The sequence below is a fragment of the Hemiscyllium ocellatum genome, chromosome 24, assembly GCF_020745735.1.
Source record: "Hemiscyllium ocellatum isolate sHemOce1 chromosome 24, sHemOce1.pat.X.cur, whole genome shotgun sequence".
Lineage (NCBI taxonomy): Eukaryota > Metazoa > Chordata > Chondrichthyes > Orectolobiformes > Hemiscylliidae > Hemiscyllium > Hemiscyllium ocellatum.
In genome coordinates this window covers 12,641,614-12,665,221 of record NC_083424.1, presented here as the reverse complement: position 1 = coordinate 12,665,221, position 23,608 = coordinate 12,641,614, and the positions used below count along the sequence as shown (strand labels likewise).

Sequence of the window (23,608 nt, the reverse complement as noted above, 5' to 3'; positions counted from 1 at the left end):
GTAGAAAGTTCCTTGCTGTTAAATTATGTAACCGCACCCCCCTGATAAATCCCTGTTTTTAAAGCAGTTCTTTCTCATTGCAACTTAGTTTTAAAGACACAAAAATAAAAAGATTTGGCCCTCATAAGGTCCCCAGAAAATACCGTCCAAATATAAAGGAAAAGTCATGTGTACCGTTGATCTGCATGATATGCAACATTGCATTTATGAATTGATTCATCATAGAATCATGATGCTGGATTTTACATGCCAATGCTACATGTGTTTTTCATAGCAAAAATGGGGCAAATGCATATAAAATAGAGCATATAAACTAAACCTGTTGAACTGTAACCTGATGTTGTGTGATTTTTAACTTTGTACACCCCAGTCCAACACCAGCACCTCCAAGTCATGGCAAATGCTTAAAGCCAAAAGTATCATATTACTTTTACTTCCTTAGCAGGATTTTTGCAGTTTGAGATAGTGAAACCACCTATATTTTATAAACAAAGGTGATCCTCGCGCATTAGTGCCTTGTCATTTGGGCTTCAAGGGTAATCTGAGTGTCTGTCGGACTCATCATGAATTCCTAACTTAACAGAATGCCCAGTAAAGTATTCACCTGTGGGAGAAGGAGATCAGAGTAGAGAGAAAGGAGGGGAAAATTGTCTTGTTTGAGATTATTAAGCATTACCTAGAAATAATGCATCATATTTAGAATAGGAGGATTTCAATAGAAATGAATCAACGCTCTTTCAGATAAATCTTGACTTTGAATGCATATGCATGTACAATTCAAAAGGGGAAGGGACTTTTCTAACATTGTATATACTTGGGTGAATTGTGGTCCACAATTTTTCCAGGAAATGTCTCGTTCTGACAGGGGTTGGCAGGATGATGGTAATATGACTTTTGTAATTGCAAGGGTGACTGAAATATTTTTCTTAAGGATGGTTTAATTCTTTAATACACTTTCGGTGTGCTAAACTTCTAAATAGTGGTTTGTTGGGTTCCCTTAATGGATTAATGGTTTAAGGCACATCTCAGAGCAAAACTAGTCCTTAAAGAGCATTGGGCCAAGGCAAGGTTCATTTTTAATTTATTGCTGAGTGTCATCTTCAGGCTTTCTCTTTCTTAGTTGACACACCTGTGTATGGTAAAGTTAAGTTCTGGATTTGTGCTGATGCATGGTGTATTTGGATTCGGACAGAATGGAATTAGAAATTAGTATCCTCAATTATCACCGAGTTCCAATAAACTTGCCACAACACCCATGCACAAAAATGTAGAGCATATATAGACCATTCTACTCCTCAAGCCTGCCATTCCAGAAGATCAATATTGGTGTTTCAAATTCTACATTCCCATCTACCCGCCATTGATTTCCTAACAAGAATCTATCACAAAAGACAACACAAACCACATAACAGAAATTTTGGAAATCACAGGGGTTCAGTGCAGGGTAGGAATTGAAGGAGATCAGTATCCATAGGGAAATGGGTTGGACAAATTGATGAGATCAAAGTCTGATAAATCCCCATGGCCTAATAATCCACATACTAGAGTACTTAAGGGTGTGGCTTGAGAAATAGCAGTTGAATTGATAGTCATCTTTCAAGAATCTCGACTCCAGAACAAATTTGAAAGTAGCTAACATAACCCCTCTATTTTAAAAGGGAGGCAGAGAGAAAACTGTGACTTATGGACCAGTCAGCCTAACATCAGTTGTGGGGAAAATGCTAAAGTCCATTCTAAAAGATTTAATGGCTGAGCTTTGGAAAACAGTGGCAGGATTAGACTGAATCAGCATGGATTAATGGAAGGGATGTTACGCTTGATAAATCCACTGGAAGTCTTTGAGGATGTAACTCATAGAATTGATCAGGCAGAGCCAGTGGATGTGGTTTCTCTGGACTTTCATAAGGCTTTCTTAAGAGATTAGCATATAAAATTGTGTTTGAATAGTGTAGGTTAGATGGGCTTTAGATTGTTGCACCTGTGAAATCATCGAGGGCTGAAGGGTTTGTACTACACTTTAATGTTCTATGTTCTAAAATTAAAGTACATGGGATTGAGGGTACTGTATTGAATTGGATAGAGTATTTGTTGATGGAAACAAAGTAAAAATAAACAGGTCCATTTCTGAATGGTACACGGAGACTAGTTGGTACTGCAGGGATCAGTGCTAGGACACCCAGTTATTCATTGCTTCATCTAAATCATTAATTTATACAACGAAATACAATACCTCCAAATTTCTAAGAACACAAAGTTGGGTGGGAGGGTGAGCTGTGAGGGGGACACACATGCTTCAGTGTGATTTGAATAATCTGAGTGAGTGGGCAGTTGCATGGCAGATGCAATGTAATGTGGAAAATTGAGAAGTTATTAACTTTGGGGGCATAAGCAGGAAAGCAGATTATTAGCTGCCTCTGAATTGAGAGGGGATTGGACGACAAATCCAGGATGAGCTTTTACACCAACCACTGCAATTAACAAGGCAAATGGTACAGTGAAAGGATTCAAGTACAGGAGCAAGATGTCTTGCAGCACTTACAAAGTCTGATAAGCTGAGTTCTGAGGATGGGTCACTCAATCTGAAACATTAACTCTGACTTCTCTCCAAAGATGCTGCCTGACCTGCTGTGCTTTTCCAGCACCACTCTAATCTTGACTCTGATCTCCAGCATCTGCAGTCCTCGGTTTCTCCTGATAAATGGGAAAGCCCTGGTGAAGGTTATGTATGAGATCTGGGTGTTCCGGTCCATTGTACCCTGAAAGTGACAACACAGGTCGACAAAGTGGTCAAGAAGGCATATGGCATGCTTTCCTTCATTTGGGGTATTGAGTACAAGAGTTGGCAAGTCACGTTACAGTTGAATAGGACTTTGGTTGGGCCACATTTGGAATAATGCAAACAATTCTGATTGCCACATTCCTAAGCATCCTCAGCCTTTTGGTAAAGGATGCAGTGGAGTTCACCAGGATGTTGCCTGGTATGGTGGGTGCTAGCTATGAAGAAAGGTTGAGAAGATTAGCATTATTTTCATTAGAAAGACGGTGATTGAGGGGGTCCTGATTGAGGTCTACGCAATCATGAGAGGTAAAGACAGGGGGCATAGCAAGAAGCTTTTTCCCAGAGTGGGGGCCTTAATTACTAGGGATCACGAGTTCAAGATAAGAAGGGAAAGGTTTAAGGGAGATTTGTATAGAAAGTTCTTTACGCAGAGAGTGGAGGGTACCTGGAACAGGATGGTAGAGGCGGGCAAGATGGCGTCACTTAAGATGTGTCTTGAATGGGTAGGGAGCAGAGGGATACAGGATCCTTAGAAAATAGGCGACAGGTTTAGATAGAGGGTCTGGATCAGTGCAGGCTTGGAGGGCCGAACAGCCTGTTCCTGTGCTGTAATTTTCTTTTGTTTAGATTAGTTAGATTACGTACTGTGGAAACATGCCCTTCGGCCCAACAAGTCCACACCGACCTGCCGAAGCGCAACTCATCCTGACCCATTTCCCTACATTTACCCCTTCACCTAATACTACGGGCAATTTAGCATGGCAATTCACCTAACCTGCACATTTTTGGACTGTGGGAGGAATCCGGAGCACCCGGAAGAAACCCACGCAGACACTAGGAGAATGTGTAAATTCCACACAGTAAGTCTCCTGAGTGGGAATTAAACCCGGGTCTCTGGCGCTGTGATGCAGCAGTGCTAACCACTGTGCTACCGTACTGCCCATGTTCTTTGTTCCTATCTGCTATAAAAGGAATGCAGCAAAGTTTTACCAGACTGACTCCTGGGATGGCAGGACTGGCGTATGAAGGGTGGGGGCGTGTGAACTGATTAGGATTATTTTCTCTGGAGTTCAGAAGAATGAGGGAAAATCTCACAGAACTTTAAACTTGTTACAAAACTTGACTTCGATATGGGGAGGATGGTCTTGATGACTGGGGGTCCAGAGCAGGGTCATAATGTAGAGATACGGGCTGAACCATTAAAACTGAGATCAGGAGAAATTTCTTCACTTCACGAATGGTGACCCTCTGGAAATCTCTGACTGAAAGCTGTCGAAGCCAAAACATTACATGATTCCAAGAAGATTTGGATCTCGCACCTGAAGCTAAAGAAATCAAAAGATATAGGAAAAAAGTGAAGACAGGCTAATGAAGCAAGCTCAAAGGGCCAAATGGCCTACTCCTCCTAATTTCTATGTTGCTGTGGGTAACATGCCATTAGCTTTCCTGCTGTCATTGTATAACTAACGCACTTTGTTACACAAAATACTTGGATCCTAAACATGCTTTCCACCGACTAGTGAGATATATTTGAATGGCTGCATGTTTGTCTCTGATATAGTCATTGCTTCTGAAATTCACAGTATGTGAGATGTTGTGATAACACACAAATGCAATTCTTTATGAAATAAAACTCTTTAGTATTAATTATTCAATTAACATTTTTCATTACAATTGCATTTACTGCATTTTTTCCCTATGTTGTAGCTCCTGATCTTCTCAAGCCTTGAGAAAGAGGCTCCACATTTGTTTGCAATGAACTTAATATCTGTGATTTCAGGTTTTCCTGGTTCCTAGTGAGCTGAATATTCCACTATTGCAAGGTTTAAAAGTCCTCTCCTCTGTTCACCACTGTTTCTTACATTTTTGACCTCTCTTCCCATGTTCTTTGCAGCTCCACCCTTTTCTATAGAAAAGGTTCAGCACAGAGGCCATTTGGCCCGTCATGTCTGTGCTGGCAGAATAGGCTAGCTGCTCATTATATTTGCACTTTTAACACCTGATCAATAGCCTGCAGTTTACAGCACCAAGTGTAATTTAAGATGCTCTTTAAAGGGATTGAAATTTCTGCTTCAATCATGAAATTGGACAGTGAATTCCACATCCTAACTACCCACTGGCTGAAGAAAGTTTTCCTCTTTTTTTTTTCTCTGAAACAGACTTCCCTGTCCACTTTATCCAATCTTCTTACAATTTTCCACACCTCAATTAAGACATCTGTGTTCTAAGGAATAAACCCTGGCCTCTCCAATCCGTCCTCATACCTGCAAGTTTCAAGCCCTGTCAACATTCTTGTCAATTCCTTTGTATTCTCACTAGACCAACATGCCATCCCTTAATTTTTTGAAAATTATTTGTTACTATTGGAATAGTAGAACAATTTACCATATTTGCCGATTAATGTATTTTCCCTGCAACAAAGCAAGCGTCAACCTCAGGAGACTGAAAACTGTGGAAGAAGAAAGAGACGCCACCTCTCCCTCCACTAATTTCCCTGTAACTTTCCAAACTCTCACTTTACAGTGGGCAGATAAGGCAGCACTAAGAGGGTGGCAGACTGACCTCTGTTTGTCTTCTGAAAACTAACGGCACAAATTTCTGAAAAACGGATTAAACCAGTTACAAATTAACTAATTATAGCTTCTGAGTTTGCATATCCTTAGAGCTGCAACAGAACTTAATTTCCCTTAACATAGAGTAATGTTAAGCTAATTGTATAAGTTGCGATAGTCAATAGTCATGGAGATGTACAGCATGGAAACAGACCCTTTGGTCTAACCCATCCATGCTGACCAGATATCCCAACCCAGTCTAGTCCCATCTGCCAGCACCCAGCCCATATCCCTCCAAACCCTTCCTATTCATATAACCATCCAAATGCATCTTAAATGTTGCAATTGTATCAGCCTCCACCACTTCCTCTGGCAGCTCATTCCATACACGTACCACTCTGTGAAAAAGTTGCCATTTAGGTCTCTTTTATATCTTCCCCCCCCCCCACCCTAAACCTATGCCCTCTAGTTCTGGACACCTCGACCGCATGGAAGAGACTTTGCCTATTTACCCTTTCCATGCCCCTCATACTTTTGTAAACCTCTATAAGGTCACCCCTCAGCCTCTCCCTTTGGCTCAAATCCTCCAACCTTGGCAACATCCTTGTAAATCTTTTCTGAACCCTTTCAAGTTTCACAACATCTTTCCGATAGGAAGAAGACCAGAATTGCACGCAATATTCCAACAGTGGCCTAACCAATGTCTTGTACAGCTGCAACATGACCTCCCAACTCCTGTACTCAATACTCTGACCAGTAAAGGAAAGCATACCAAACGCCGCCTTCACTATCCTATCTACCTGAGACTCCACTTTCAAGGAGCTATGAACCTGCACTCCAAGGTCTCTTTGTTCAGCAACGCTCCCTAGGACCTTACCATTAAGTGTATAAGTCAAGATGAAACATGTCAGTGCTGACGGATACATGTCTTCTTTATATACATTTTTCATACCAAACGTTGCAGGCCAATTATGACATGAGTTAAATGCAAACTGGAAAATGCTTTAACCACAATCTCAAAACATCTGAATGCAGTATCATTGTGGATGTTGTCAATTTAAAATACTCTAGGAATGGTGCTCGCCTGGACTCTTTTACAGAGGTTCTCCATTTGGAATTTGATGAAACGTTTGAAGAGATGACATAAATGGCAAAAAGTGCCAATTTGTACAGTTCAAGATTCTTCAAGGTTGAGTCGGAGGTTTAGAGAGCCCAATGGATCTTCCATTCCTCCTCCCCCACCTCCCCCAAAGGTTCATGATTTGCTGATATTTAACTACAAGTTTAATTAAATGATATTCAGGAGCTAATGGAACATATTGGGTCTAAATTCCACCTAGTGCAATTTACTTGGCTCTGCTGTTTGTTTTAGATGTAGGTGCCAAATATCACAGTTAACATTCTTGATTTGTTTGATATTTATAATAGAGGTGCTGAAAATTATGATGTTCTGTAAATAAATACTCTAGGAGCCACCATTTTAACATCAGTCTTCACCCCAGTGCTACTACAAAATAATTTGAATGTTAATTTCATAGAGATACTTTTGCCTATCATCAGTACTGACTCTGAAAGAGCTATGCAGTTAGATCAACTCCCTTTTCCTTCCCAATAGCCCTGCAAATATTCCCTTTTTAAGTACATGTTCAACTCTTTTTGAAAGATCCAATTTAATCTACTTTTGCCATCTTTCATGCACTGTGTTTGAAATTGTTACAACTGAGTTTTTTTTAAAAAGACACCCTCCATTCCCCATCAAAATCTTTCCAATGTTTTAAAACTAACTCCTGGCTATTGATCTTTTTTTAAGATTCATCCTTGGATCTGTAATCGTGTTTCAGTGGATGATAGTGAGCTAGCTTTCTTGAACTGCTTCATTCTATATGGTGCAAGTACACCCACAGTGCTGTTTGGAAACGTTTGAATAACAACAAAGATATGCTGCTGTCATTCCAAGTCATGAATGTGTGTGACTTGGAGAGAAGCTTGTAGGTGGCAGTGGTCACATGCATCAGGGTCTTTGCTGTTCTCAATGTATCTCGAAGTCCTTAGACACTCCAGAACCTGACTGGTCCATCTTTGGTGCGGCTGTCATAGTCATACAGCACGGAAACAGACTCTTTGGTCCACGCAGAACGTAATTTCAAACCAAATTTGCAGGTAAAGGGACGGCTGGAAAATGGGAAGCCTTCAGAAATGAGATAAATAGAATCCAGAGAAAGTATATTCCTGTCAGAGTGAAAGGGAAAGCTGGCAGGTATGGGGAATGCTGGATGACTAAAGAAACTGAGGGTTTGGTTAAGAAAAAGAAGGAAGCATATGTAAGGTATAGACAGGATAAATTGAGTGAATCCTTAAGAGTATAAAGGAAGTAGGAGTATACTTAAGAGGGCAAAAAGGGGACATGAGAAAGTGTTGGCAACTGCAATTAAGGAGAATCCAAAGGGTTTTACAAATATATTAAGGACAAAAGGGTAACTATGGAGAGAATAGGGCCCCTCCAAAGATCAGCAAGGCAGCCTTTGTCTGGAGCCACAGAAAATGGGGGAGATGCTAAATGAATATTTTGCAGCAGTATTTACTGTGGAAAAGGATATGGAAAACATAGACTGTTGAGAAATGTTGTGGTTCTGTTCACCGAGCTGGGAATTTGTGTTGCAGACGTTTCTTCCCCTGTCTAGATGACGTCCTCAGTGCTTGGGAGCCTCCTGTGAAGCGCTTCTGTGGTGTTTCCTCCTGCATTTATAGTGATTTGTCTCTGCTGCTTCCGGTTGTCAGTTCCAGCTGTCCGCTGCAGTGGCCAGCATATTGGGTCCAGGTCGATGTGTTTTTTTTTGATGGAATCTGTGGATGAGTGCCGTATCCATGAACACCAACTAGCCACAAAACGACACAACCAGCTATCCTTAGTAGCCACACACACAGATGACAAGCAACATGAGTTCGACTGGGACAACACTGCTATTATAGGACAAGCCAAACCGAGAACAGCCAGGGAATTCCTAGAGACATGGCACTCATCCACAGATTCTATCATCGACCTGGACCCAATATACCGGCCACTGCAGTGGACAGCTGGAACTGATAACCGGAAGCAGCAGAGATAAACCACTATAAATGCAGGAGGAAACAACGCAAGCGCTTCTCAGGAGGCTCCCAAGGACTGAGGATGTCACCTAGACGGGATGAAACGTCTGCAAAACAAATTCCCAGCTCGGCAAACAGAACCACAACAATGAGCACCAGAGCTACAAATCTTACAAACCTTGAACTGTAAAGAAATAGATGGTGACATCTTGCAAAATGTCCAGATTACAGAGGAGGAAGTGCTGGATGTCTTGAAACAGTTAAAGGTGGATAAATTCCCAGGACCTGATCAAGTGTACCCGAGAACTCGGAAGCTAGAGAAGTGATTGCTAGACCTCTTGCTGAGATATTTGTATCATCGATAGTCACAGGTGAGGTGCCGGAAGACTGGAGGTTGGTAACCATGGTGCCACTGTTTAAGAAGGGCGGTAAAGTCAAGCCAGGGAACTATAGACCGGTGAGCCTGATCTCAGTGGTGGAGGGAATCCTGAGGGACAGGATGTACGTGTATTTGGAAAGGCAAGGACTGATTCGGGATAGTCGACATGGCTTTGTACGTGGGAAATCATATCTCGCAAACTTGATTGAGTTTTTTGAAGAAGTAACAAAGAAGATTGATGAAGGCAGAGCAGTAGATGTGATCTATATGTACTTCAGTAAGGCATTCGACAAGGTTCCCCTTGGGAGACTGATTAGCAAAGTTAGATCTCACGGAATACAGGGAGAACTAGCCATTTCGGTACAGAACTGGCTCAAAGGCAGAAAACCAAGGGTGGTGGTGGAGGGTTGTTTTTCAGACTGAAGGCCTGTGACCAGTGGAATGCCACAAGGATCAGTGCTGGGTCCTCTACTTTTTGTCATTTATATAAATGATTTGGATGCGAGCATAAGAGGTACAGTTAGTAAGTTTGCAGGTGACACCAAAATTGGCGGTGTAGTGGACAGCGAAGAGGGTTGCCTCAGATTACAACACAATCTGGACTAGATGGGCCAATGAGATGAAAAGTGGCAGATGGAGTTTAATTCAGATAAATGCGAGGTGCTGCATTTTGGGAAAGCAAATCTTAGAGGACTTTTACACTTAATGGTAAGGTCCTAGGGAGTGTTGCTGAACAAAGAGACCTTGAAATGCAAGTTCATAGCTCCTTGAAAGTGGAGTCTCAAGTAGATAGGATAGTGAAGAAGGCGTTTGGTTTGCTTTCCTTGGTCAGAGTATTGAGTACAGGAGTTGGGATGTCATGTTGCAGCTGTACAGGACATTGGTTAGGCCACTGTTGAAATATTGCGTGCAATTCTGGTCGTCTTCCTATCGGAAAGATGTTGTGAAACTTGAAAGGGTTCAGAAAAGATTTACAAGGATGTTGCCAGGGTTGGAGGATTTGAGCTATAGGGAGAGGCTGAACAGGCTGGGGCTGTTTTCCTTGGAGCTTCGGAGGCTGAGGGGTGACCTTTATAGAGGTTTACAAAAGTATGAGGGGCATGGAAAGGGTAAATAGGCAAAGTCTCTTCCATGCGGTCTGGGTGTCCAGAACTAGAGGGCATGGGTTTAGGGTGAGGGGGGGGAAAGATACAAAAGAGACCTAAAGGGCAATTTTTTCAGAGTGGTACATGTATGGTATGAGCTGCCAGAGGAAGTGGTGGAGGCTGGTACAATTGCAACATTTAAAAGGCATTTGGATGGGTATATGAATAGGAAGGGTTTGGAGGGATATGGGCTGGGTGCTGGCAGGTGGGACTAGATTGAGTTGGGATATCTGGTCGGCATGGACAGGTTGGATCGAAGGGTCTGTTTCCATGCTGTACATCTCTATGACTCTATAACTAGTCCCACCTGCCTGCTCATGGCCCACACCCTTCAAACCTTTCATATTGATGGACTTGTCTATGTGTCTTTTAAACATTGTAATTTGCACAGATTCCCTTTCGAGGGAAGTTAATTCCCTTTCTGTTAAAATAAGAATTACCCTTCATTTCTTCCTTAAATCTCTCTTCTCTCACCTTAAAAAAAAATGCCCCATGTCTTGAAATCCCATTCCTAGGAAAAAGATGTTTTTCCCTATTTAACCCCATCTATACCTTTCACAACCTTACAAATTTCTATAAGGTCACTTTGCAACCTCCTAAGCTCCTGTGAAATAAATCCCAGCAGATCCGGCATTTCTTTATAACTCAAACCTTCCCTACCTAGCAACGTTCTGGTAAATCTATTCTGATTCTTATCTAGATTAATACTATCCTTCCAATAACAAGTTGACCAGAACTGGACACAGTACTCCCAGAAGAGGCCTCACCAGCATCCTGTACAACCTTGACATGACTTCCCAACTCCTATACTCAAAGGACTGAGCAATGAAGGCAAGCGTGTTAAATGCCTTTTTAACTGCCTGAACCCCTAGGTCCCTCTGATCTGCAAAACTTCCCAAAGCCTTACCATTAATTATATAAATCCAATCCCTGTTTTACCAAAATGCAATGCTTCCCATTTACAGTATATACATAAGTAATAGTCAAATTTATTTGACTACTTTTTAAAGTTAACTTTACAGGGTCAATTACTACATGGATACTACTTTTGAGTGGCTGAAATTCAGGCCTGTCGAAATCCATGCCTATCAAAATTCATACCATATCATTAGCAGAAGCTCAATTGATCTCTAAATGAATTGGAAAAAAAACCAGTAATTCTGAAAACACTGAGCAAAGTACAACAACCAGCAGACTGGAAGGCCGACTCATAAATGTTGATCTGTTAGCTGTGAAGAATTAGGTCAACTTTTACACTAGATATATGGAAAATTCAGATTTTTGGCCGAAAATAGGGGGTTGTCCTTTGCATGACATCAACTATTACTTGAATATGTATGTGGCTTGGAGGTGCAGGTTTTTGACTGGGGTGGACAACGTTAAAAATCACACAACACTTGGTTATAGTCCAACAGGCTTATTTGGAAGCGCTAGCTTTCGGAGTGCCGCTCCTTTTTCAGGTGGTTGTGACGAATAAGAATTTATGGCTAAAAGAGTCCAGTGTCATGAAGATGTGATTCATCAGGTGGATGAAGGAGCAGCGCACCGAAAGCTAGTGCTTTCAAATAAATCTGTTGGACTATAACCTGGTGTTGTGATTTCTAACTCTACACCGTAGTCCAACACCAGCATCTCTAAATCATAGTTTGTACAGCCTAGTCCAACATGGGCACCTCCAAATCATAGTTTGGGTCTGACTGAATTGGAAGTTCATTTCTGTCTCAATGTTTGTAAAGTTCCCATTTTAGAACATGGATAGGTAATTTAGCCCTTCAAGCTTGTTGATGTTGGTTCAGTGGAATGAGGAGTGGGTGCAAGCCACATATTTTGTGAGATTTGTGAAATATGTCAGTGCATGTGCTTCCTGTAAAGCAACTAGCTTACAATCAATCAGAATTAAAAACAGACGAATCCACATGACCGCACTGATGAGATTACAAGAGCCTGGGCACACATTCGTAATATTGGAATAGTTTGACTCTTCTTTAGAAGTGGTACAAGAGCCTGACACAGAATAGTAATTCTGGATTAGTGGTGCTGGAAGAGCACAGCAGTTCAGGCAGCATCCAAGGAGCAGCGAAATCAACGTTTCGGGCAAAAGCCCTTCATCAGGAATCGAGGCAAAGACCCTGAAGCGTGGAGAGATAAGCTAGAGGAGGGTGGGGATGGGGAGAAAGTAGCATAGAGTACAATAGGTGAGTAGGGGAGGGAATGAAGGTGATAGGTCAGGGAAGAGAGGGTGGAGTGGATAGGTGGAAAAGGAGATAGGCAGGTAGTACAAGTCCGGACAAGTCATGGGGACAGTGCTGAGCTGGAAGTTTGGAACTAGGGTGAGGTAGGGGGAAGGGAAATGAGGAAACTGTTGAAGTCCACATTGATGCCCTGGGGTTGAAGTGTTCTGAGGCAGAAGATGAGGCGTTCTTCCTCCAGGCGTCTGGTGGTGAGGGAGCGGTGGTGAAGGAGGCACCGGACCTCCATATCCTCGGCAGAGTGGGAGGGGGTGTTGAAATGTTGGGCCACGGGGTGGTGTGGTTGATTGATGCAGGTGTCCCGGAGATGTTCCCTAAAGCACTCTGCTAGGAGGCGCCCAGTCTCCCCAATGTAGAGGAGACCGCATCGGGAGCAACAGATACAATAAATGATATTAGTGGATGTGCAGGTAAAACTTTGATGGATGTGGAAGGCTCCTTTAGGGCCTTGGATAGAGGTGAGGGAAGAGGTGTGGGTGCAGGTTTTACAGTTCCTGCGGTGGCAGGGGAAGGTGCCAGGATGGGAGGGTGGGTTGTAGGAGGGCGTGGACCTGACCAGGTAGTCACAGAGGGAACGGTCTTTGCGGAAGGCAGAAAGGGGTGGGGAGGGAAATATATCCCCAGTCGTGGGGTCATTTTGGAGGTGGCGGAAATGTCGGTCGATGTTTTGGTTTATGCAAAGGTTGGTAGGGTTGAAGGTGAGCACCAGGAACGTTCTGTCCTTGTTACGGTTGGAGGGGTTGGGGTTTGAGGGGGGAGGTGCGGGTTGTGGACGAGAAGCGTTGGACGGCATCTTTAACCACGTGGGAAGGGAAATTGCGGTCTCTAAAGAAGGAGGCCATCTGGTGTGTTCTGTGGTGGAACTGGTCCTCCTGGGAGCAGATACGGCAGAGGCAGAGGAATTGGGAATATGGGGTGGCATTTTTGCAAGCGGTAGGGTGGGAAAAGGTGTTATCCAGATATTGGAATAGTTTGACTCTTTAGAAGTCGTACTAGACTTGAAACATTAACTGTTTCTCTCTTCACAGAACTGCCAGACCTGTTGAGTTTCTCCACTATTCTGTTTTCGTTTTAGCAATATCGTTATTGGTGCCAATGGTAATATGGGCATTTTTATGACACTCAATTTTTTGATTAGCTACTTGATTAGCAAATCAAAATTTAACTAAATTGCTCTCCATTTCACCAGAAATTTATTTTTCTAGACTAAATCCAAAAAAAGTCTTTTCCGTATTCTGGTCATCACCTGTTCAGAATGATGCCTTTTCATGCTTGATCCTATTTTACTTTCTGCAATCTTATACCACAATATTGATTGTCACTATGGCCTTCTGCTGTTGCAGGTTTGAAGGTTCCCAGCAATTGTGAATTGGTTGTAGGAGGAGAACCACAATGCTGGGCAGAAGGGCGCTGTTTGCTGTTTGATGATTCCTTCTTACACACAGCATTCCATGGAGGCAAGTATAAATGTTAACTGCCAGTGATTCTTTTAAATTCACATCCTTAAATTTTCATTGTGGTGTTCAAATGCTTCTCTGGCCTTGCTGCCACCGGTCACTGAAATCCCCTCCAGTTCTAGCTTTCCTCCTTTTCAAGACATCAAGGGGTATGGGGGAGAAAGCGGGAATATAGTATTGAGATAATACAGGATCAGCAGCTATCACATTGAATGGCAGAGCAGGCTTGAGGGACTGGATGCTGAGTCCTGCTCATGGTTTTTATATTTCTCCAACCATCTAAGAATTCTTCATCCCTATAATTCTGGCTCTTAATTATTTGAAGGTTGGGACTTCTTGTCTTGACCCCAAGTTCTCGAATTCCTGCCCTTAAATTTTTGATTAGATTCCCTCCAGTGTGGAAACAGGCCCTTCAGCCCAACAAGTCCACACCAACCCTCCAAAGAGCAACCCACCCAGGCCCATTCCCCTACATTGACCCCTGACTAATGCACCTTACACTATGGGCAATTTAGCATGGCCAATTCACCTAACCTGCACACCTTTGGACTATAGGAGGAAACCAGAGCACCCTGAGGAAACCCATGCAAACACGGAGCGAATGTGCAAACCCGGGTCCCTGGCGCTGTGAGGCAGCAGTGTTAACTGCTGAGCACCATGCCATCCTCTTTGTCTCTCTTTACCTTTCCACCTTTGAGAACTACTTCTTTCATCAAGCTTTTGTTCATTTATTGATAGTGTTTCCTCCTATGGTTTGTTGTCGAATTTTCTGTGATAATACTTTGGTGAAGTGCTTTAGTACATTTTAACTGTGCTGGATAGTATACTTTGCTTTTGTAGTTTTGGTCTAATTCTAGCACACCCTTTTAGTGAAGTGGTTTGGCTGTTTGACCCTGCAGGGCATCACTGTTGAGCCTAGCCTTTCCTATTTGCGTACCTGTGCACTCTTTGTCCCCTACTCTATCTTATTTAAGTGGTTTTCTTGATAGTGTCATCAGGAAGGATGTTGTACAAAGGGAGAAGTATTTTTCTTTGACGAGCCTGTTACTAATTTTTGGTTTATGATTGCAGGTCCAAGTGAAGAAGGTCCCCGAGTGGTATTCATGATTGATTTGTGGCACCCTAACGTTGCTGCTACTGAACGGCAGGCTTTAGATTTCATCTTTTCTCCGGGCCGCTGACTCCTTTTGATCCTCTTTTATTTTATTTCTGGAGTGACCGATCTCAGAACGAGTGAAATTACCGGAACGAGGGCTCTTGGATCATCAGATGTGCTGTCCAACTTTCATCAAAAAGGAATAAGTGGACACACTAAGGAAAATATAAGCTTTATTTGCTGAAAATGCACGCAATGCCGTGTTAATGGTTACATGGAGAAAAGAGTCCAAGATTTATTTATTTATCTATTGCTTCTGATTTTTAAAAATAGAATAGGTCAGTCTCAACTTCCCTTCCACCTCACCGGGTAGTGGGATGACCATTGCTGTTTACCTGATTTTTCTTTAGCTGTGCTACGGTCAGTGAGATGATTTTTCTGTCATATGCCTTGGGCTGTAAAATTTTCCATTTGAAGCCATCTCTTCTGCGAGAGCTAGTGCAGTTGAGACACTGTGAAAGTTTTCTAGACCACCTCATCTGGTAATCAGAATTCATATTTTTGAGGGGGGGTGGCGGGGTGGGTTGGGGAATGTTGGGAGAAATGCAGTAGAGTTCCTAGAATTTTCCAAAGGAGTATCTGGGATCAGGTGTCCATGTGCAGGTGACTGGAGCTGTATCTCTATGAGCATGTTTTTATAAAAATATGTTCCGCCTGGAGAAAGTTTCAGAATCAGATTGATTTTTTTTTCACCGGTTGCTTATTGACTCACTTGTGTATTTCAGCGGTTTTAATGTACTTTGCAGTGGAATCAAAATCAAATTTCACTTAAGATATGTTCACTTTAAGGGAATTTTTTTTAGGAAAAAAAGAAAATGAATAGGATAAAAGGCAAGTAATAAACACAATCTGCTCTGTTGTTATCAGGGAAAAATGAGACAATGGCTCGGCCATACAGAGCATATCAGAGATAAGGAAAAAGACTGACATTGGAAAGTTATGCTATGATTATTATTTTTGGAATGCAAATTCTACATAATAAGGTATATCTCTCAGTCCCATATAATGGGAATGAATGGGAAATGATTTGATCCATTGGATATCCATATAATGGGAGTGAATGAGAAGTTATCTTCGCTGGATTTCACTATAAACAGGTTTACATTTATTTTTAATCTCGTGGATCAATACAATAAAAAACATTTACTTGAATCTAAAGGTATTTAACTTTGGGTCATTATTTTTAATTCTTTTGTCAATGTACTTTGAGATTAAATCTGTGGAACTATATTTCATTCATTTTGTGTTCATCAAAGTGGCAGCTTGATGAACAAAACTTGAAGATTTTGTTTCCTTTTTATGCACAGTGTCTGAAGCATTTCTGGACTCAGGTGCAGCGTTGTGCAGCACAGGATTAATTACAAGCTTCACAATGCTAGAATAATGCACATGAGCCCCACCCAGTTGCTTCCCTTCATTTCTTTTCCCCATTCTTCCTCGATGTATTAAGTAAGTAGTTGTGATATGGTCTGTCCCAATTGATTCCAAATAAGGTTGTCCCATCAAATGTTAAGGAGTTCTGAAATTTTTACAGTTCAGTATTGTGGATTTGTGTTGACTGAGACAGACTGAATTGATCTTTTAGCACCTAAGCATCCAACAAAGAAAGCGAGGCTACCAACCTGCATAAGCTGTGTTCAAGCCTAGGTTCATTGTGCCATTGTGTACTTGATTTGTGTCTACTAAGATTGTAAATGTGGTATAGTGTCATTTATGTTTGTGCCACCTGTGGATTAGTGTTATGTGAACTTAATAGCACAATCCCATAGGATTCAGTCAAACATCAGTACTCTTGTATGCAGTGTTATGCTTGCCTACTACTGTGAGTCTCCATTGGATGGACTATATTTTCATAGGCACGTTTACCTCTGGCCTGGTAATTTTGGTTGCACAGCCTGGCCACTAGTTTCCCTCAAATCTTGAGGGGAACTACTTTTATCGATGCACTTTACTATATGTAGCTAACGTGTGTTGCATGTATACATGTGGAGTTGTGCTGGTGCAAGATTTGGAGAAATAAACCACATGTTCTACTCTTGCTGAATTTCTTTTTTGTAAATTGATGCCTCCTTATTTATCCCAAATTTAATATGCCTCTGTCCCCCATTTACTCAGGGTAGAAATTTACACCTGTTAGTTTTGTGCAGGTTGGCAGAATATCTGCCTTCTCACTTACAAATCTCTGATCCAAACTGTTAAGCAACTCACGTTATTAGGTTGTTTGCTAGCAAAGTGCCCTGTTTGTTTCAGTATGAGCATGTCCATCAATCTAAAGCCATATAACCTAAATCCAGCTGTCTAGAGCTATACCTACGTTGGATTTAGTTAGTGCAATCCTCCCAGGTGTCCTTTACGAGCATGTTTCCTGCTGCTTATTTTCAATCGTGCCACCCATTGATTCATTGCATAATATGGTTATAGAACATAGAACAGTACCGCGCAGAACAGGCCCTTCAGCCCTCGATGTTGCGCCAACCTGTGATCTAAGTCCATCCCTCTACATTATCCCACCATCATCCATATGCTTATCTACGGATTGTTTAAATGCCCCTAAAGTGGCTGAGTTAACTACATTCACAGGCAGAGCATTCCATGCCCCTGCCACTCGCTGAGTAAAGAACCTGCCTCTGACATCTGTCTTAAATCTATCACTCCTCAATTTGTAGCTATGCACCCTCGTACAAACTGACATCATCATCCTAGGAAAAAGACTTTCGCTGTCTACCCTATCTAATCCTCTGATCATCTTGTATGTCTCTATCAAATCCCCTCTTAGCCTTCTTTTGTCCAATGAGAACAGACCCAAGTTTCTCAGTCATTCCAGTTATTTGAAGCTTCAAGAGAAGTTCTCTAGTTCTTGCCAATTATTCTCATCCTTCAGAATTTCTTCAGTAAGCCTTATTAACTGATACTCCCTGGTTCAGTTCATAGTTTGTTAACCATTACTGAAGAGGATATTTTAATCCAAAAGAAACAAACTGCTTTGGATCAGGTTTGGATATTGCTGACGGTCCTAAAAGTCACAATCCTGACTTAAAACCACTTTAATTCTGGTTTTAAATGCAGCTGATAGATGTGTAGATCACCAAGCCATTCCAAGGAGGCAGATTGCCACATTAAACTGAATAATGAAGCTGTGAAACACAGACAGTGTTGGAAAAGCAGCCCATTCCCCAGGATTCATAAAGTATGAACAGTTCATTTGTTTGTGAGATGTCTGTTGTATTCAAGGTTTTTACCTGAAGCATTAACGTTTTGTTCACTTTCAAGCACTGAGAAATCTGCAGTGCCTTTTCATCATTTTTGTCTCTACATGCGACTTCTGAATTTGTGATTGGAGTTTTATGTCTGAAGAATTAAACTTTTCTGCTGACAGTTAAAACAGTGGTCCTTCTGAAATGTTCATACAATGCTCCTCAACTTTTGGGAGAAGGAAAGGATAATCTTTAAAATATTTCAATGTTCTCAGATGTATCAAAGCCAGCTAGTAGTCAATAGAAAATATGACTAGAACAGATGACTTGATGATAATCACATTACTAGTCATGCTGAACTTGTGTGCAATTAGCTGCCTAGATTTCGAGAAAGGGGATTGCGGGGCACGGTACTTGACATCATGAAAAGGTAGTCAGGAGTTCATGCTGACCGAACTTAAAATCATTGAATATCTTTAAATCTGAACTTTGTGAAGACATTACCTTTAATCTGTTCCTAAATAAGAAACTTACTAATTCTGCTGTGTGCAACATTATTGCAGTTGTGGAGTTTGTTGTAATATCTGAGACATGCCAGAACATTTTGGTATGGCATATCAGGTGCCCGAATATTTGCCATGATCAAAAATAAAATAAATGTACAAAATTTGGAAAGACCTGTTTTACCGATAATGGTATACAGTACTCTAGCATTCATACTGTTGCCGCACAATTCACTGTGCCTAGTGTTATCAGTTCTTTGTTTTTATGGCTTTTTTTTTCAAACCCCAAGATGTGTTAATAAATCTTTACCTCATGCCTTAAGAAAGATAAAGAATATAAGTATAGTCTATTTTTCTGATGTAGGCAAAAGGGTTTGAGGCCAGTGAATTTATAAATTGCAATTTGAAAGTACACTTGGTTAAGATGAATGGCATTTTAGGGGTAAGGAAGATGCAGCAAGTTTTAATTGTATTTTTGATTTGTTTTGAAGATATGACCTACACAGGATCTTGTTTCTTACTGTCATAATTTTTTCTGTTAATGCAGAATGTGAATATGCAATGTTTCCTAAATATATTAGATCAAAAGCAAATTTGCATTGATTGAAATATTTCAGTGAAATAACAAACTGTCAATCAGGTTTTTTTTTTATTTTCCTCTTTTTCTATTTTGTTGTCCTTTCGGGGTCTATTCAGTTTCCCAAGAAGCTAACTGATCTCATGGAAGGTGCTCCTCAGGACTACTAAGGAGCCTGTCACTTCAAAGAGGATAATTAACTGTCCATCTTGTGGGAAGGGCTCTGGCCTATAGTGAGTCCATGCAGTCTTCCCCTACTACCAACCCTCAAATGATCTGACTGAAATTAGGATCTCAACAATCAAAACAAATGTTTTGCATTTAAATAGCACCTTCACAACTTCAGTTTGTCACAAAGCATTTTACAACCAACAACATTTTGAAGTTTATTCGCACGTTTGTTTAGAAATATATAAATCCTATGAATAAAGTATACAAGGACATTAATTGACATTACATAAAACTATGTACTGTTCAATTTCTTTTATACTAATGTGGCCCATGAAGGTGCCTCAGTACAGTTATGGATGTAAAAGCAGAAAATAGGAGGTTTGTCAGAACTTGTGGACTGAGAAATTGCTAACGTTTCAGGCTTACCAGAATTTACAATTACAGGTTATATTTGTATTATAACCAGGTGCTCCGGTTTCCTCCCACAGTCCAAAGATGTGCAGGTCAGGTGAATTGACCATGCTAAATTGCCTGTAGTGTTAGGTAAAGGGGTAAATGTAGGGATATGGGTGGGCTGCACTTCGGTGGGTCGGTGTGGACTTGTTGGGCCGAAGGGCCTGTTTCCACACTGTAAGTAATCTAATCTAATTTGTAATGTGCATTTGTCTGGTCCATATAACCCAATGGATTTTACAATTTCTCTCTAGTGTAAAATGCAAGAAGGGTCTTGGACTGTGGCCCAAGTCTTTGTAGTTGCTGCTGAGGCTTTAGTATATGCCTCAGCACTTGTGTCTCAGTCATAATTATGGACAATGCTTGTGGGAGATGAACAGGTTTCAGGCAGATCCAAGAGTATCTTTGATTATGTTGAAGTGTAGTCACTGTTCTAATGTAGGGCAATGCTGCAGTCAGTTTGTTCACAGCCAAGTCCCACAATGGGTCAACAATCAGATCATTCTTTTTCAGGCAGTTGAAGAATAAATATTGTTATGGAATCTTTCTTGGTTTGTAGGACCCCAGGATAACACTTTATCCACAGGGTATGATGCAACAATTCCTCAAGATTGTCTGTTCTGGAGTGTGACTTGAATCCACAGTCTTCTAATTCAGAGACTGAGCTAAGGCTGATAACAGATGACTTCCTGTGTACCCTAGCCCATCATAGTAACATGTACTATGGTAATACGTCAAAGTTGTCCAATCTTTTTATATGCTGGTTGGAGTGGGCTGGCATATGACCATTTTTCTCTCACTTGGGGGAGCCACTGAGTAAGTTCACAAAGGCAAGGTTGCCACTGCACTGGACAATTTCAGAAGAGAAAAAAATTCCAAAGTAATAAGTTGATCATTTAAATGACTACTTAATAAAAATAACAATTTAATAAGTGTTAAGCATCAAAAGCAACAAAAACTTCTGTTGCCTTTTCAGTTAAAAACCAAAGCTAGAGAGACACTGACAAAGGCCCAAGTGCTGATCACCAGGGAAAAGGTTGGGGACTGGGGCGTGGCAAAGGAGTTAGTGTGCTTGTATTCATTAAGATTGCATGTTTGGCCTTGGAATTTGCATGAAAATAGGGATTCAAAAGTGTGTTGCTTTCTAGTGTACATCTTCAACCCGTGCACACTGCCCTACCCGCTGAGCTCCCACAATTTGCCTTTAAAGTATTCAATTTCCCACACCCAATGCACTAACCTGCTTACTCCATCCCAGTGATTCACCCAACACTTGTACCCCTCACCCAGGGGTGCCTGCCTGTTATTCTCCTTGCCTCCAGTCCTCCCAGTCACTGTCCTACAGACTCAGTTCAGCAGCCTTGGAGCATATTAAATCACTCACGTTTTGTTGCTTCTCTATTCAGATTGGTTTCCTCTGGCATCTGAAGGAAGATAATGGTGTAGTAATGGGGCACCTGAGGCTAAGGTTTTGGGAATACGTGTTGGTGTGTGAGCACATTTGAATGCAATTTTTAAAAAACTGATAAACAAACTGATCTGATAACTAATATCAACAGTCATTTAAAACTACACCTCATTCTCGAATGTCCTGTATGGACTATAATCTGCCACATTGCCATCAGGCTGTAGGCCAGAACAGGCAAAGTGGTTGACTTTTAATTATCCTCTGGGCAATTAGGGGTGGGTAATAAATACTGGTTTAGCCAGTGATGCCCATATCCCATGAAAAATAAAAAGAATAGAGAACTGGCTTCTAATTGGATGAGAAACTACTTTTAAAATTTCCCATGTTCAACTCTTGTGTCTTCTCCTCACCCAGTCACCTTACTGAAATGAGTGTAAGCAGTAATTGAACAAGGAAAGAATGACACAAATGTTAAAATATCAAGGCATTAGGTTATATCTGCAGGTCTGTGGTGAATTAAGTCATTGGCCTGAGTTGTTGCCCAGATATCCCAGTTTTGCTGATACAATCTTGAGTTTTCATTGAATGTCCTGGGAATTTCCTAACTGTAAATCAAATGTCCCAAACTTTACCTTTTCCAGTTCGTCAAATATAAACTGGCCCTCAAGAAAAGAAAGTCTGTGTGAAATATCCTTCTGTATACAAACATTACATTACACGCAACAGATCTGCACCCCTCCCTACGCAGCTCTTGGCAAAAGGAGTTGCCCCCAGTATTCCATTACTGATACCAGCTTTGAAGTGATCTGTGGAATAGGGTTTCCAACTTGGGGTGGATGGATTCAGGAGATATCAGGACCTGATCTCAACTGCCACTTCCCTCAAGTTCTGCTATGCGGTTGACCTGACAATTAAATTAGTTATTTATTCTAAATAGAAACAGCTGGAGAAACTCTGGTCTGGCAACCTCTTTGGAAAGAAAAATTGATGATTCAGGTTCAGTGACCCTTCAATCACTGATCCTCCTCCACTTTATTGGTCAGACTATTGAGTACAGGAATTGGGAGATCATGTTGCAGCTGTACAGGACATTGGTTAGGCCATTGTTGGAATATTGCATACAATTCTTGTCTCCTTTCTATTGGAAAGAAGTTGTAAAACTTGAAAATGTTCAGAAAAGATTTACAAGGATGTTGCCAGGTTTGGAGGATTTGAGCTATAGGGAGAGACTGAATAGACTAGGGCTGTTTCCCTGAGGCGTCGGAGGCTGAGGGGTGACCTTATAGAGGTTTATAAAATCATGAGGGGCACGGATAGGATAAATAGCTTTTTCCCTGGGGTGGGGGAGTCCAGAACTAGAGGACATAGGTTTAGGTTGAGAGAAGGAAGGTATAAAAGAGACCCAAGGGGCAACTTTTTCACGCAGAAGGTGGTATGTGTATGGAATGAGCTGCCAAAGGAAGTGGTGGAGGCTAGTACAATTGCAACATTTAAAAGGCATCTGAATGGGTATATGAATAGGAAGGGTTTGGAGGGATATGGGGCTAGGCGCTGGCAGGTGGGACTAGATTGGGTTGGGATATCTGGTCTGCATGGACACGTTGGTTTGAGGGGTCTGTTTTTTGCTGTACATCTCTATGATTCTGATCTGTCAGGGCTTTTCAGTTTAGCCCAGTTTTGACTTACAAGCATCTGATCAGACTTCACTGAGCACTCTCTGGTTCAGGGCGAAGGAGAAAACAAAGCCACAAGATGACCATGACTGATGCATAGAACTTTTCCAATGTGCTAACGGCAAGACTCAGTGGTTAACACTGCTGCCTCTCAGCGCCAAGGACCCAAGTTCGATTCCAGCCTCTGATGACTGTATGGAGTTTGCACATTCTCCCTGTGTCTACGTGGGTTTCCTCCCATAATCCAAAGATGTGCAGGTTTGGTGAGTTGGCCACGCTACAATTTCCCATAGTGTTCAGGGATGTGTATGTTACTTGCAGTAGTCAGGCATAAATGTAGAGTAATGGGGAATGGATTTGGATGGGATACTCTTTGGAAGGTCAGTGTGGACTTATTGGGTTGAAGGTCCTATTTCCACACTGTTGGGATTCTGTTTAAAGAATGGTTATAGTTGGTGTGATTCCCATGTGTTAATGGCCTAGCAGAACTTTATTAATGGGCTCACATTTGTGGATTGACCAGTTGTCTTATGGTCGAGAGTGTGGTGCTGGTATAGCACAACAGGTCAGGCAGCATCTGAGGAGCAGGACAATTGACATTTCGGGCCGGTGCTCTTCATCAGGCTCCGGTGTGAAACATCGATTCTCCTACTCCTCGGATGCTGCCTGACCTGCTGTGCTTTTCCAGCATCACACTCTTGACTCTGATCTCCAGCATCTGCAGACCTCACTTTCTCCCAATTGTCTTATGGTACTAAAGCTGATCAGTTGCCAACAATAGGTTGATGCCTTTGAGGGGGAAAGGAATTGCCATGCGAGCTGCTT

The 23,608-nt window shown here is 41.6% G+C and overlaps 1 protein-coding gene across 1 annotated transcript in view; it reads left to right on the top strand.

Moving 5' to 3' along the window:
• Window positions 1-15,367, top strand: part of asphd2 (aspartate beta-hydroxylase domain containing 2) — a 41,250-nt gene extending 25,883 nt beyond the window's left edge. The window contains exons 3-4 of the mRNA XM_060843925.1: window positions 13,535-13,648; window positions 14,720-15,367. Of these exons, the coding sequence (XP_060699908.1) occupies window positions 13,535-13,648; window positions 14,720-14,829 (224 nt within the window). The 3' untranslated portion in view covers window positions 14,830-15,367. The remainder of the gene's footprint in view (window positions 1-13,534; window positions 13,649-14,719) is intronic.
• Window positions 15,368-23,608: the final 8,241 nt, after the last annotated feature.